This window comes from Anolis carolinensis, chromosome 1 (assembly GCF_035594765.1).
Source record: "Anolis carolinensis isolate JA03-04 chromosome 1, rAnoCar3.1.pri, whole genome shotgun sequence".
Classification (NCBI taxonomy): Eukaryota; Metazoa; Chordata; class Lepidosauria; order Squamata; family Dactyloidae; genus Anolis; species Anolis carolinensis.
The window spans coordinates 139,410,828-139,424,942 of record NC_085841.1 but is presented as its reverse complement, the minus strand read 5'-3'; the positions used below and the strand labels follow the sequence as shown (position 1 = coordinate 139,424,942).

Here is a 14,115-nt window from a genome sequence, read left to right as displayed (position 1 = left end):
TATATTTTTGAAACTTAAAGGCATAGTGTTGAAACAGGGTGTACTAGTAGAAGAATACTTGTGAGTGTCTTTGTTTATTAAAAGTACCCTGGGTACATGTTGGAAAAGCTTAGTGGGAATTACTAAGCACCGCCGTGAATGTTATTGAACGAGGGAATTCCAAGTTCATAATGGGAAAAGATATGTGTTACTGTTGCCTGTACAAAACACTCTTCTTAGTCAGTTGCATTTTATAAATCCTGGCTAACATGCTATATTCAGCTGATTGTGTAGATATTTGCCAACCTAGTGTGCTAAACATTGTGTTTTTGTTTTGCATACCTCAGGTGGAATACATGTTGGTAGTCTTTGACCATCAAAATAAGAGAGCGCAGCTGTCCTTAACAGGAGAAGATGTTCTTCATACTCTGCAAGAAAAGGGTGAAAGGGTAAACCCCAAGTATGTAGCAGCTGCTCTGAGAAACACATCCTCATTTCCTGATGTTCACCCAGCTTGCATTAACTCAGAATACATTAATTTTCATTGATAAAAGACTATTAGAGATAGAAGAACAGAATAATTGTGTAACCAATTTTTAGCAATAACCACCTATGGAATAGTGAAGAACCTGTGTACATTTGTTTTGGTATAAGATAGTGGGATTTCTTATAAAATCTCAAATAGGTGAAATCTATTTTGAGCAAAGGCCACTATCATTATTTTTAGCTGCTATGTGATTTTAAATTAAATTTTACTTACAGTATAGCTATTTATTGTTCATTATAACATTTTGTGTTGCTTTTGCAGTTTTTAAAAATAATTCAGATATATAATTATTTGCCTCACAGCCATCCAACGCTTTGGAGACCAGAGTATGGAAGCTACATGATAGAAGGGACACCTGGGCAGCCCTATGGAGGAACAATGTCTGAATTTAATACTGTGCAGGACAACATGAGGAAACGACGTCAAGAAGCTGCTTCTGTACTGAAACAAAATCAAGCTGTTTGCACTGTCACATCCTTTCCAAGGTTAGACTCTGTTTCCAAGTGAAAAAATAAGGTTCTTTCAGTGGCTGTGAACCAAATGAGAACTTTATAACTAGCAAAATTTGGTTGGTTGTTGTGTTATTGCTCTGAGAAGGAAAAGGGTTTCCTTATGGTGCTTCCCAGCTAGTGCCTTATCCATTTAGTTCAGATCAGAGAATCAGTTTCAACTCTTTCTGATGCCAGGTGGGCCATGTCTGTCACTGCCTACCAATTTCCCCATTTAATCACCTTCTGCTTTGAGATACATAACTGTGTTTCAGAATGCATTTTTAAGCAGTCATTCTGGGCGTGAGTAATTGACTGGCTGAACTCTGTATCAGTGGCTTAGTTGTTGTTTTAATGTGAAGATGCTCTTCATCGATAAAGATTTTAAACTATGACCTCTTCATAAAGATACTAAATGCATTTACAACATCTGAGAGGAAATGTTTACATTTTTAAAAGGTCGTCAGGCAATTTTTGAAAATTGCTTCTTAGTTTAACCAGCATTTCTGTGCATTGTCAAATAGTTAACAAAATATACACTTTTTTCTATTAGAGAACAAAGAGTGTCTTATGTTAAGCAAGTCCTGTGCATCCATGAGATCGGTTTGGCAAGATCAAGGCTAGCTAAAGTATGTGGATCTGATCTCTTAATTGTTTGAAAAGCTATTACAGAATATCTCCAATTATTTCCATTGCTCTCTATGGAAAAAATAGGCCAAACACAATATTACAGTTTAGATTTCTTTGCAAAGGTGCTTTTATTTTCGTTTTGTTCAGATATATTTTCAGTAACTGTGAGCTTAACAAAAATGGAGTTATCTTAATTTCTGTGTTGTATGTTTAAAAATAATGAAAGTTTTCTTGAAAATTTTAGATTAGGTTGTCCAGGATTTACGATACCAAAGTATGACCCAACGCCTGTTGAGACAGGAGCTTCCAAATCACTGTTTTTTCCAGATGAAGCTATCAACAAACACCCCAGATTTAGGTAAGTATGATTCAAAATTGTTTCTGAAATATAATGCAGTCAGGGTTAATGTTTCCCTTTTAGTGTAATATAAAACTTCAGCTGAGAACATTTCACCTTGAAAATGGAGGTAGATATAATGCACATCTCTTTATAGCTGAGTACTCATTGAGGTGTACATTTTGTAACAGTGTTGCTTTGTTCCTCGGTAAGACATATAAATAGAATAGAAATCTTGATTATTAAAAAAGATATTGTTAAAACTTTAACTGCAATTACAGACTGCATTACCCTTGGAGCAGTAGTCCAGGCTCATTCTTACCACACCTTACTCTTAGAGGATTATCTTCGTTTTAAAATATAGGTTTAAAATATAGTTGAGGACATGTGGAGAATCTGTTCTGAATTAATCAAACTCTGTTAAAATTTGCATCTACAGTAGAGTCTCACTTATCCAAGACTTGCTTATCCAAGGTTCTGGATTATCCAATGCATTTTTATAGTCAATGTTTTCAATATATCGTGATATTTTGGTGCTAAATTCATAAATACAGTAATTGCAACATAACATTACTGCGTATTGAACTACTTTTTCTGTCAAATTTGTTGTATAACATGATGTTTTGGTGCTTAATTTGTAAAATCATAACCTAATTTGATGTTTAATAGGTTTTTCCTTCATCCCTCCTTATTATCCAAGATATTCACTTATCCAAGCTTCTGCCGGCCCGTTTAGCTTGGATAAGTTAGACTCTACTGTATAGTTTGGCTGAGTTTGCTGTTGTAAGAATAAGCTTGTTTTGGAAGCACAATTCTGCTAATTTTGCCATTTGTATTTGGTCTGAGCTTGCTAAGATTAAGTCAAGCCCCATTTTAATGCATAGGAAGATGAATACCCAGGAGATTTTCTGAAAGCAAAAGTCCTTTTAAAGATGATTTGCCTTAATATAAAATGTGTATTATCTGCAAATACAGTGCAAATATTGTGTGAATATTTGTTTGGAGAAAACATTCAGAAGGATTTTTTTATTTTATTTTAGTACCTTAACAAGAAACATACGCCACAGAAGGGGAGAGAAAGTGGTGATAAACGTACCAAGTGAGTGAAAACAGCAACTTTTCTAACAAGAAGAAACAGATAGTTAGTAAAAGATTTAACGTGTTGTCATATGTCTTATGTAGTATTTAAGGATAAGAATACTCCATCGCCATTTGTAGAAACATTCCCTCACGATGATGGTGAAGCAGCAAGAGCAACCAAGCCTGATCATGTATATATGGATGCCATGGGGTTTGGAATGGGCAATTGTTGTCTTCAGGTAAGATCAATGGATAGTTATTAAACTGAATACCTAAATATTTTGATTACTGATATAACTTTTGAGTTAAATCCATTGTTAAATTGGTTAAATCCCTTGTCAGAGGCAATAAACCCAGGAAATTGAATGGGATTTGTTAATCACCACTTATTTAAGTCCCATTGATTTCGCTATCACTTTTTTAGTAGGAAGTAGTAATGGATTAAATCCTTTTTCCAATAACAACTGCAACCTCAGATCTTTGTATATTTTGCATATTTTTGTATTCTATGTTTCTATTTCTTTCTAAACCTGTGTAATATTTTGAAACTGGTAAACCTCAGCAGTAGGACCGAAATATCTTAAAGGTACCAGATCCCATCTGATCTTGGAAACCAAGCAGGGACAGACCTAGTTAGTTTTTGGATGGGAGACTGCGAACAAATCACAGGTTCTGTAGACTATATTTCATAGGGAGGAGCTGGCAAAACCACCCCGGAGTATTCATTGCCTAAATAACTCTTATGAAACTCATAGGGTCAACATAAGTACATAGGGGACTTGAAGGTACATGCACATACCAGCTACAGTTGTATTTATAAAAAGATAAACCTCAGCTCTATTTAATGTTCTTGAACTAGGGGTGTAAATTTAGTCTTGAGTCCACTAATTATGAATCATTGCTTTTCTTCATATGCACATATGTGTGCATTCATCTCCAAAGTCTTTTCTTTGGATTTTCTTGCAGGGGCAGAAAGCTACTAGGAAATGGTGGTCTATTTGTGTAATACTTTTCCCAGGCATTCTATTTCTGTCACTTTGGTGCCAACGTTTTTTTTTATTATTATTTTCCAAGCCTTTTAATCTAAGTTCTTACTGCTTTTGGGTTGTTGGCATATTTTTCAATGCTGCATACATTCCTGATTTTGTTATATTATGCATGTTGGCAATGCTGTTCGATGCATGTTTACTTAGAGGTGCCATTGAGTTCAGTGGGACTTCACCTCTAGTAAATGTATGGGGTTTGTAAATTGATTTCAAGGGATTGGCAAAGTGCAGGCTGCTATTGTAAAAACCCAGTCTCTTCTTGTTGATCCACCCATTTTCTGAAAAACAGGAGTGAATGGCCTCAATATAAGTGAGCCCATTCACTTTCCTTTTTCCCTAAGGAAGCTATTCACTGTTTAAATAAATTTCCGCAGTGCAGTGTTTAAATATTTAAAAGCCAACACTTTTTCAGAGACAGTGGCTCTTGTATTGCAAAGGTTCTTCCTTGTGTTTTGGATATTTTTGGTGTTTTGTATGGCTTCCAAGGAGTCCCTAGGGAAAAGAATGGCTTCAGGGCTTTGCAAAGCTGTTCAACATAATAAGCAGTGTTGTTGTTGTTATTACTATTCCTTACCCACTTCTCCCAGCAGATCGAGGCAGGAAACAATAATAATTAACACAACAGATAACATCAGTTAAAAGAGAATATAAAAATCCATATTACATCCATCAATAAATATTGTAGAAACTAAATAAAAATAATCTGGGTAAGTCTGCTTCAAAGATACTGGTATTTACTGCTGATTTAAATTCAGACGCTGTCTTGAACTGATGACTCACTTTCTGTAGATCATTACACACGTAGTAAGGCCGGGGAGGATAATATCCTCTTGGTAGCAGTCAGTTTAGCTTTGGCTGATTGAGGACTTGAGTGTATGGGGCAGATTATGCAGGGGGAGGCAATCCTATAGGTAACTTGGACATAAAAATGTAGGGCTCCCAAACTCTCAAGTGTTTAAAAAGGATACCATGGTCAAAAGTGTCAAAAACCACTGAGAAGCTAAAAATCAGCAGCAGGGACACACTTCTCCTGTCATTGCTCAGGCAAATATCATCCATTATTTCAAAGAATATCTACATAGAGATATCCAATAATTTAGAATTCTCTTACAGAATTTAGCTTAGAGACTTCCTGCTTTGTTTCTGCAGAAGAAAATCACAACATTTCTTTATGTAGCAAATACAGAAGTTGTTTTACCTTAAAATTAATAACAGAGACATAAAGAGAAGAAAAGACTAAAGAAACAGTTTCCCAAGAAAATATATTTTCGAAGATATTTTCTTGTTTCGGTTCTTAGCCTGCTGCTTAAAGAAATCCTTGTATAAATGTTGAAATTTTAGTGATCTAAGGTTGTACCCCTAAAATGTGACTGAAGGTCATAAAATGTATATTTTTATAGTTGGATGAAGAGAATGGGTAAATTAAGTTTACTGGAAACAGTTTGAATCCAGAGACGTAGATGTGGGTTGGTACTCCAAATTGCTGGTGGCAACCTATTATTTAATCCTAAATACCTTGAGACCAAGGCAAGCATTCAGTTATTTTACCCAGTACCTATATAACTCCTTTCATATTTGCTTTATTTTAAAGGCATTCATTCCCCATCTTAAAACAAGCCTTTATCTTTTTCTGTACTTGAAATAGTGACTCAATTCAGACATAACCAAAGGGCTGGAGCTGATTTCTGTTAAACAACTTTTTTTAAAAAAAAATACAGTGTGCAGTATATAACACAAAATCAACAATAGCCAGGAAGCGTGCAAGAGAAAAATTGGGGTGGTGATTAAATCTGCAACAGGGAAGAGACTTAAAGCACTTTAAATGGCAATTAAAAATAGAACTTATAGTCTGCTATATCATATTATGTATAATATTTTGTGACAAAGTTGTGGTTCATTAAAAGAACTAGTCAGACATAGGGAAATTGATTCTAGCTTTTTCGATAGTGATCATGCAGCCTTTGTTTAATTTTGATTTGTATTGTTCTGCAGGTAACATTCCAGGCTTGCAGTATTTCTGAAGCAAGATATCTTTATGATCAGTTAGCCACCATCTGCCCCATTGTGGTGAGTGTTAGAATTTTATGCCAGCGCATACTATATTATTTATAGTCGTACCTGACTACAGAAAGCCACAGCATAGCACAGGTACATCTTGTGTGCACCCTTGTTTCAAAACATTATATACAGCCTCGGAATTGTTTTCCATAAGTAAAGACAATTTCTGTTCTTCTACACGGAGTCTGTGAAATGCACACATATGGGTTTCTCCTGCACAGTCTTCCGGAACATTCTAGAGCCTTTTCAAGTGAAACATTTTGGCGGAAGCCCTACCCACACTCTCTGAGTTCTATATATGCCCTGTTGGCGGGGCTATGCCTTAGTTCTTCTTTTCCGCCACTATAAACAGCACTGAAGGACCTTTCTAGTAGCCTTAAAGTTGTAACGGTTTTTAAGACACAGACTCCTTTTGACCACTGCTACTGCCTCATCCTTTGGACTATTTGCTTACCATTCCTGCTGACTCTGACCTCCATCAACTATCCGGACCTCTTCAACCCTGATCTGATATCCTTGACTACTCTCAGGCAGGAAATGTCTACTTTATTCTTTAAGAAGTGTGGGTGCTGCGGGGGAAAACTCCCGGATTCTGACGGGTACAGTATGTGCCTTTTATGTTTGGGGGAAGCCCATGTACCCCAATCCTGTCATACATGCCAGGCCTTCACCCCCCAGGCACGCCGTAATAGAGAGGCCTGTGTTAAGGCCATACTCTACGAACAGGCCCTAGCACCGGAGAGTGTGCGGCCAAGGAAACACCCTTCCTCTGAACCGCCCTCGCTCCCCTCAACATTGGGGGCACTGGATTCCCTCCCCCCGAGGAGTGAATTTGCACCAGAGGCCATTGGCGGCGACTTACCCTTGTCTGAGGCACCCAGGAAGAAATCAAAACTTTCAAAGGTGCCCCCAAAGGGAGGGCATAAAAAGTTGAAGGCAACTCGCTGGCCCCGAACCCTTGAGCCCTTCCCATCAAGACCAAGGTGAGGGAGCCGCGTATTCCCAGCGCCACCCCCTGAGCCAAAGTTGCCTCCGCATCTCTCCCAAGCTGACCTCCTGCAAGCTGCAGGCGTGACTAACGTCGGGGCTGATACTGGCTGCACCGAGCGAGCTTCAGTAGCACCTTCCCTGCAAGCCATGCTGCATAACTCGCCTTCCTCGACACCGGAGGCAAGGGGCTGTCCAGTTCACCGGTGGTATCGCAGCAGTGAAAGGCCTTAGGCACCGCAAGCGCTCACCCTCAGAAGACTCATGGGACTCCTGTTCCAGGAGTTCTCCTCAGGCATCCTATAGTTACTCGCAGCCCCGTTCTCCTGGCCACATATTCTATTATCAATTTCCAGACTTCTCTTAGCCCGGTTACACTCCGCCCCCTCCATTTCCAAGCTATGGGGCTTACTGTTGCCACTTCAATTGTTGTCGAGGCCGAGAAAATCCATCTCCCTCGAGACCGAGATGTCACGCTGGCGCTCCTCCCTCCTCAGCAGCTGGCGCCCCGTCCGCCTCAGCAGTTGGCACTCTGCCCACTTCAACGGGCTCACAGGTGGGAGCAGCTCACACCTCAGAGCTGACTCCCCTTCCTCAGGATAAAGGGCCGTTAGTGCCTCCATCAGATGGACCCAGACCCAGAAGCTGTTAGCCCCCTCCCACCAAGGAGCAGAGGACGAACTTGGCACTGCTAGCTCAGATGCCCATTAGGGTCTCAAGGGCACTAAATATGCCCACATTACAGCCCAACAACATAGTAGAGGACCCCTGCTTTTCATCCTCGGAGCAGCAGGCGCCATTATCCACAGCACTTCCAACATTACATTTTAGAAAATGTTTATTGCAAAGGCCTGTCTCCATTCTCATGAACACCCATTGGGCAATAGTTCTGAATAATGCCAGTTTCAGAAATAATGGTTTGCAATGATGATAAAAGATAACACAGAGTTGGGGATACTACAATGGAGGATTTAGAAGACTCTTCATAATTTATTGAGATTTCTTTTCTTTCCCATACACCACCTTCCACAGTTACCTTTCCACTAGCTGAAGATACTTTATATTAGTGATAAGGCAATGTTGGAGTCAATTAAAATGAATCCGCTGGAGGTGAAACTGGCTTTCTTCACAAAAAAGAAATCATTGAAATAACACTATCACACAAAAGCACCTTTGATATTATTTGAATAGAGTTGCTCTTATATGCCCTACTTGGAACTGCCTCATTAATTTCTTTCTGAATAGTGGAGATGCAGAAGGAGCAGTTTTAAGGACAGAGTGCTTGGCAGATTAGAAAGGGGGAGATAGAAGATACTGACTGGAGTTTATAATAGTATGAATTTGCAAAAAGTGCTACTGCTGTAGCCAGATAATATTTTTGTTAACTTCATTTGCATTGGAGACAAACTATCTGGAATTTCAGAATACAACATCTTTTAGATGTATATACCAATGTGTTTATAACTTTACATGTTATGTGTTTTCTAATGTTCTTTTAGATGGCTTTAAGTGCTGCAGCTCCATTCTATCGAGGGTACGTGACAGACATTGATTGCCGTTGGGGAGTAATATCTGCATCAGTAGATGACAGAACAAGGGAAGAGAGAGGATTAGAGGTATGAGACAGAACAATCTTGTACTTTTTACACAAAAGGCTGCAACCGTATATATCGTCAGTTTTAAGTGTTTAAAAATCAATAGCATGTTAAAAACACTTAAAATTCCATTAGCTTGACTTTCCTCCATTAAGTTAAAGCATCTTGCAGAAATGTTCACTCGCCCCTTTGACTTTTCTGCATTTTGTTTTCACAACTTGGAACTGAAATTGAACTAATTGCCAGTGTTATCACTTGATGTGCACAGGCTACTTAATACTGTGAAAGCGAAAAATAAGGTTTCATAAGTGTTCACGTTTCTGTGTCAGTACTTGGTACTATAGAAAAATGTTTGGTAGTCATAGCTGCAAGTCTTCGTGGGTGAGTCTATCAACATTGTGTTTCTGGATCATATGATTTCTGTCCATTCTTGGGCAGAATTACTCAGCGTCTCATGTTGAACGGGGGTCATAGATAGAGGGCCACTTTCAAGTCTTTCCACAGATTGAGCCTTGGTTTACCAATTTTTAGACTTCAGGTTCTTGTTTGTAAACCACTTCAGTCTTCCTTTAGCTGTGTGTTTAGGGGCATTATTCTGCTAGAAGCTTAACGTCTACCTCAGTCCAAGGTTCTTTGCCACTTGACTACAATTTGATTCCATCTTGTTCTTAATCCTAGTCAGTTAATAATCAGAACAGAAGGCCCAAATCCCAAACCATTTAATCAATTGCTCCTTCTTTCTTCCTTTTCAGTTTTTCTTCTCCTCCCTTGCCAATTAGTTGAAAATTTATTTCTAGCTATTATTCAGACTAAGCTGTAATGTACACTTTACTACTTAGGTAGAAGGCATTGCATTTATAAATACAGCATCAGTGCAAGATATGTTAAAAAGAGAAGTTAGATGTGGTTACAGAAGAGCTTCATTTTCCATTGGAGAACAAGAATAAGCAGACAGATGAGGAAATCAGAGTTGATTAATTACAAATATAGTTGCAGAATACCTAGGAAACTTCAATGGCAAAGTTGATTTCTGTATTGCAGTCCGAAAATTACCATATAAAGAAAAAAACTCACTACGTGTCTGTACAAATAGGTTAAATGTGATATTTTTCCAGGATAAAAAGCAAATATGCACTTGTGTTAAAGTTAATATAATGTAAAATTAAGACTACATAATGTCAGTGAATACATATTGGGTTAATCACCCATGGCTTCTATCTTGTATTTAAAATATGACAAGTCCCCTTAATGAAAACATAAACCACTGAAAAGCACATTTCTAGTTTCTGCTTTTAAAAAGTAATTGTTTAGTGTTTTTACCCTCTATTGTTACATAATGTTTATTAGCACTAGATATTTTTCTTCTTAAATTACATAGCCATTGAAGAACAACCGTTACAGAATCAATAAATCCAGATACGATTCCATAGACAGTTATCTCTCTGAATGCGGTGAAAAGTACAATGACATAGATTTGACAGTAGATAAGGAAATCTATGACCATCTAGTAAAGGAAGGTAAGTATTTGAACCAGTGTTACCATGGGGCTCTGTGCCTTTGACTTTATTTTAATCTTAAAAGGATACCCTCATTTAGCAGGGCTTCTTGCGATTGAATTTGCAATAGCTGTGCTTTTGAAATACAATAACTTTTTAGTACTAGGTATGTTAATTATTTTTATGAAGAGACTGCCACATCTAGAAAATGTGAAACAATATGATATTCTTATGCACAGAACAAATAGTGTTTCTCCTAGCCAGAAAGTATGCATCCCTTTTTTACCCCAAAAGCTGTATTTCATGTTTTTCTAGTGATTACATTTTCAAATCTTACTTCGTGAAATAATGTAGGCAGATATATGTTCACTTAATCTTTGTGCTTTATCAGGTAGTTTTCTTTTTAATATTAAAAATGTCAAAACATCTTGCTTTTGTAGGCATTGACCATCTTCTTGCACAACATATTGCTCACTTATTTATTCGTGACCCACTGACACTGTTTGAAGAGAAAATACATCTGGATGATGCAAATGAGTCTGACCATTTTGAGGTTGCATATTATTTGTTTCCTTACATTAACCTTTATATATTTGTTTTTACTATATTGTATAACTGCTGTAGGACATAAAATAAAAAAGAAATCAGACATACAACTATGGTACTTTGAGATACACTAGATAATTATTTACAGTTGCATGCAGTTTATTAGTGTTCCTTAAATAAGTACCGACATTAGAAATGTCTTAAATTACATATGATTCATTTTAAAGGCAGAAGCCTTTTTGAAGTATTATATGCCAGCAAGAGTGTACAGTACAACAAAAAATATTTATATAAATACACATAAAGCACAAGCCAGTTCTGATTTAGGGAGATCTGATGTAACTATGCAACAGTTTGAAAATGTGAAAGTAATGTATAGAAAAGGTTTTTCTTTTTCATGTAACTAGCTGTTTTCCTAGGGCTTTATAGTGTAACATTGCTATCTATGTTTGCCATTGGAGATAGGAAATTTCAAAAAGGAATGCACAAACTTCATTGCACTAGAACTAGGAAGGTTTAGGTCCAGGTTTCTACTCACCGAAGAAAGTTCTGAGTAAAAGCCAGTCAGCATAATTTATTTTAGATATAAAATGCTAGGTGGGTCAGGGAATGGTCCCTGCTGATTCACTTGATTGAAGTCCATGAAGGGGAAATAAAACTATGAATGCTCTGTTTTATATATAAATTGCTTTATCCTGTAAAATTAACGGTACTATAAATTATTATTTGCTAAAAGAAACCTTTTAACAAATAATAATAATAATAATAATAATAATAATAATAATAATAATAATAATAATAATAATGATAATATAGTAATACATTTTATTTATTGCCCACCTCGCCACATGGCTCAAGGTGAACTACAACACAGTCAAAACACTTCCACATATAATACATACACCAAAGCACATGGTACAAACATCAAAATATAGCCCCAGTCGAATGCAATCCCAGTAGGCCTGCTGAAAAATCATTGAGATTGGTTGCTGAGAGTTTGCTGTATGGCCATGTTCCGGAACATGGCCATACATCCCAGAAAACTCACAGCAAACCTAGTGATTCTGGCCATGAAAGCCTTCGACAACACAATCTTTATGATGTTTTTGATGGAATATACTAAAAGCTACTATTGAGAGGTTCCTGTGTTTGAATATTAGTGTTATGTAGCTGCACTTTATCTGGACCTATTTTTTACGGTTTTACCAAGGCACTGAGCATGAGAAGGAGATGTAGTGTAACAATTATAAACAAATTATTCACATATCTGGTGTAATTTTTATTGCTTTGATCCCGAGATCAATGGTAGGTTTCAGTTCTTTTATTAACTACATTTTAACTTTTTCCTATCTTGGGATTTTGAGAATTCCATATCCAGTAATTATTAACATGAGAGCAAATATGAGAAGGATCTACATGTACTACTTTGAACATCAGACATATATTTCTTAAGTGCTTCATTAGCACAAGTAAATTTGGATATTCAGAATCTTACTGCTTTTATTGTCACTTCAAAATTCTGGTCAATTCAAGGTCTTGGAAAAAAATCTTGTTAATTGAGCAGTTTGAAAACATAGTCATAATAAATATTTTCTTTCTTATAGAATATTCAGTCAACAAACTGGCAAACCATGAGATTTAAACCTCCTCCTCCAAATTCAGATATTGGATGGAGAGTTGAGTTCAGACCAATGGAGGTAAGGAACTATCATGTTGAATAGATGATTTGAATGTGTAAATGAAAACTCCATATTGCAGAATTCTTCAGTACTCCCTATTCATTCTCATTCTCTATCTCTTGAAACTCTTTAAAATAATACAAAGAATTGGCAGTTTTATATTTAAAAAGGCCATGAATCCATTTCCTTCTTCCAGTTTAAAATTTCAGAGTATAGCATCATCTCAACAAGGCTGTCTGTCACGTCACAAAACAGTTCTCTTTGTGAACTTGCTGTGTAGTTGCACATACATGTGTTCCTGTATCATCTTTCATAATATTTTTGATGTTTCTCAATCCCAAGGTCCAATTAACAGACTTTGAGAATTCTGCGTACGTTGTTTTTGTGGTGCTGCTAACCCGCGTTATTCTCTCATACAAACTGGATTTTCTCATTCCTTTGTCCAAGGTAAGAGTGTCATTATCTTCCTTTGCATAGCATATTAAATGGTGCAGCATTCTGAAGCTGGAAAAAATGCCCATATTTTTCTTTTATTGATTTGTAAGAGAGAAACTGTATTCATTATCCCTATATTTATCAGGTTTTTTCATATGTTTATAATTTTATGATTGGTTTTGAAGCGGCTGTTAAAATTTAATATTTTTCATTCAGTGAATCCGAAATTCTCACAAATTGAGGCACAGTCTTGCAATGGATCAATTCAATCCTTCAAAAGTTTCTGTGAGAGGGTCAAAGGGGTCCTCCAAACAATCCTGCTCATAATAAGAGTGGGCTATTGCCTAACAGTAAGTGAGAGAGCTCCATTGGTACAATTTCTCTCCACCTAGTTTGGGGCAGTGGACCTTGTGCAACCTATTGTGATATTGAGTCCACACTTCAAGATGTGGGAGTCTGCAACAAGAAACAAATATTGGCTTTGTGAGTGGCTGCATTCCTATGCAAACTTTGCAGTTCCAGCATTACATTTAACTTGTTCCAGTTCCTCAACTTCTTGTATTGTTATTTACAATACTATACCTTCATATCAATTTTTCTGAAATAGATTTTCCTTTGTACATGCCAATGGGAATTTAATAACTAATTTCCATTAAAGCAGATTTATTTGGCTATTGTAATTTAATTGCTTCTTTCATCTTGGAATGTTAGAATGGATGTGCTGCATTGAGAACCATATTATTAATAATGTGGAGTCACCACAGTGAGTTTGCCTGAGGCTGAGTTTCATATTACATGTAATGCAGACTGCTTCTTGGCAGGGGGTTGGACTGGATGGCCCATGAGGTCTCTTCCAACTCTATTATTCTATGATTCTATGACTGCTGTGTTAAGCTTTCTTGTATTAAATTCTTTCTCTCCTTTTTTAGTTCCTGTGGTAGGCATCCTATTGAGCATTGCCATGCCCCCTGCAGCTGTTGCCATTGATATAAGGCAGTGCAGGGCAGAATATCACAGTTGTACAGTATGATAACATGAGATAATGTGACTGACATTATAAAAGTGGAAAAGAATTTGATGAGCTTGCTCACAAAGCTGTCACTTGTAATAGCAGCACTCTTGTCCAAAATAAGATGTAGTTTCCATCTTCAGAGACTTTGCATTTATGTAAACAGACAGGATGGCTGCCTGGGAAGAATTCTTCCTTTGCTG

At 37.1% G+C, this 14,115-nt stretch overlaps 1 protein-coding gene across 2 annotated transcripts in view; it reads left to right on the top strand.

Annotated features, from left to right (window-relative positions):
* The window catches only part of gclc (glutamate-cysteine ligase catalytic subunit), a 38,316-nt gene that overhangs the window by 18,000 nt on the left and 6,201 nt on the right, over positions 1-14,115 (top strand). For both annotated transcript variants that reach the window (XM_008117867.3, XM_016996701.2), the window contains exons 2-12: positions 327-439; positions 829-1,011; positions 1,889-2,002; positions 3,022-3,080; positions 3,164-3,300; positions 6,100-6,174; positions 8,652-8,768; positions 10,126-10,264; positions 10,684-10,796; positions 12,394-12,486; positions 12,811-12,915. In XM_008117867.3, the coding sequence (XP_008116074.1) occupies positions 327-439; positions 829-1,011; positions 1,889-2,002; positions 3,022-3,080; positions 3,164-3,300; positions 6,100-6,174; positions 8,652-8,768; positions 10,126-10,264; positions 10,684-10,796; positions 12,394-12,486; positions 12,811-12,915 (1,248 nt within the window). The remainder of the gene's footprint in view (positions 1-326; positions 440-828; positions 1,012-1,888; positions 2,003-3,021; positions 3,081-3,163; positions 3,301-6,099; positions 6,175-8,651; positions 8,769-10,125; positions 10,265-10,683; positions 10,797-12,393; positions 12,487-12,810; positions 12,916-14,115) is intronic.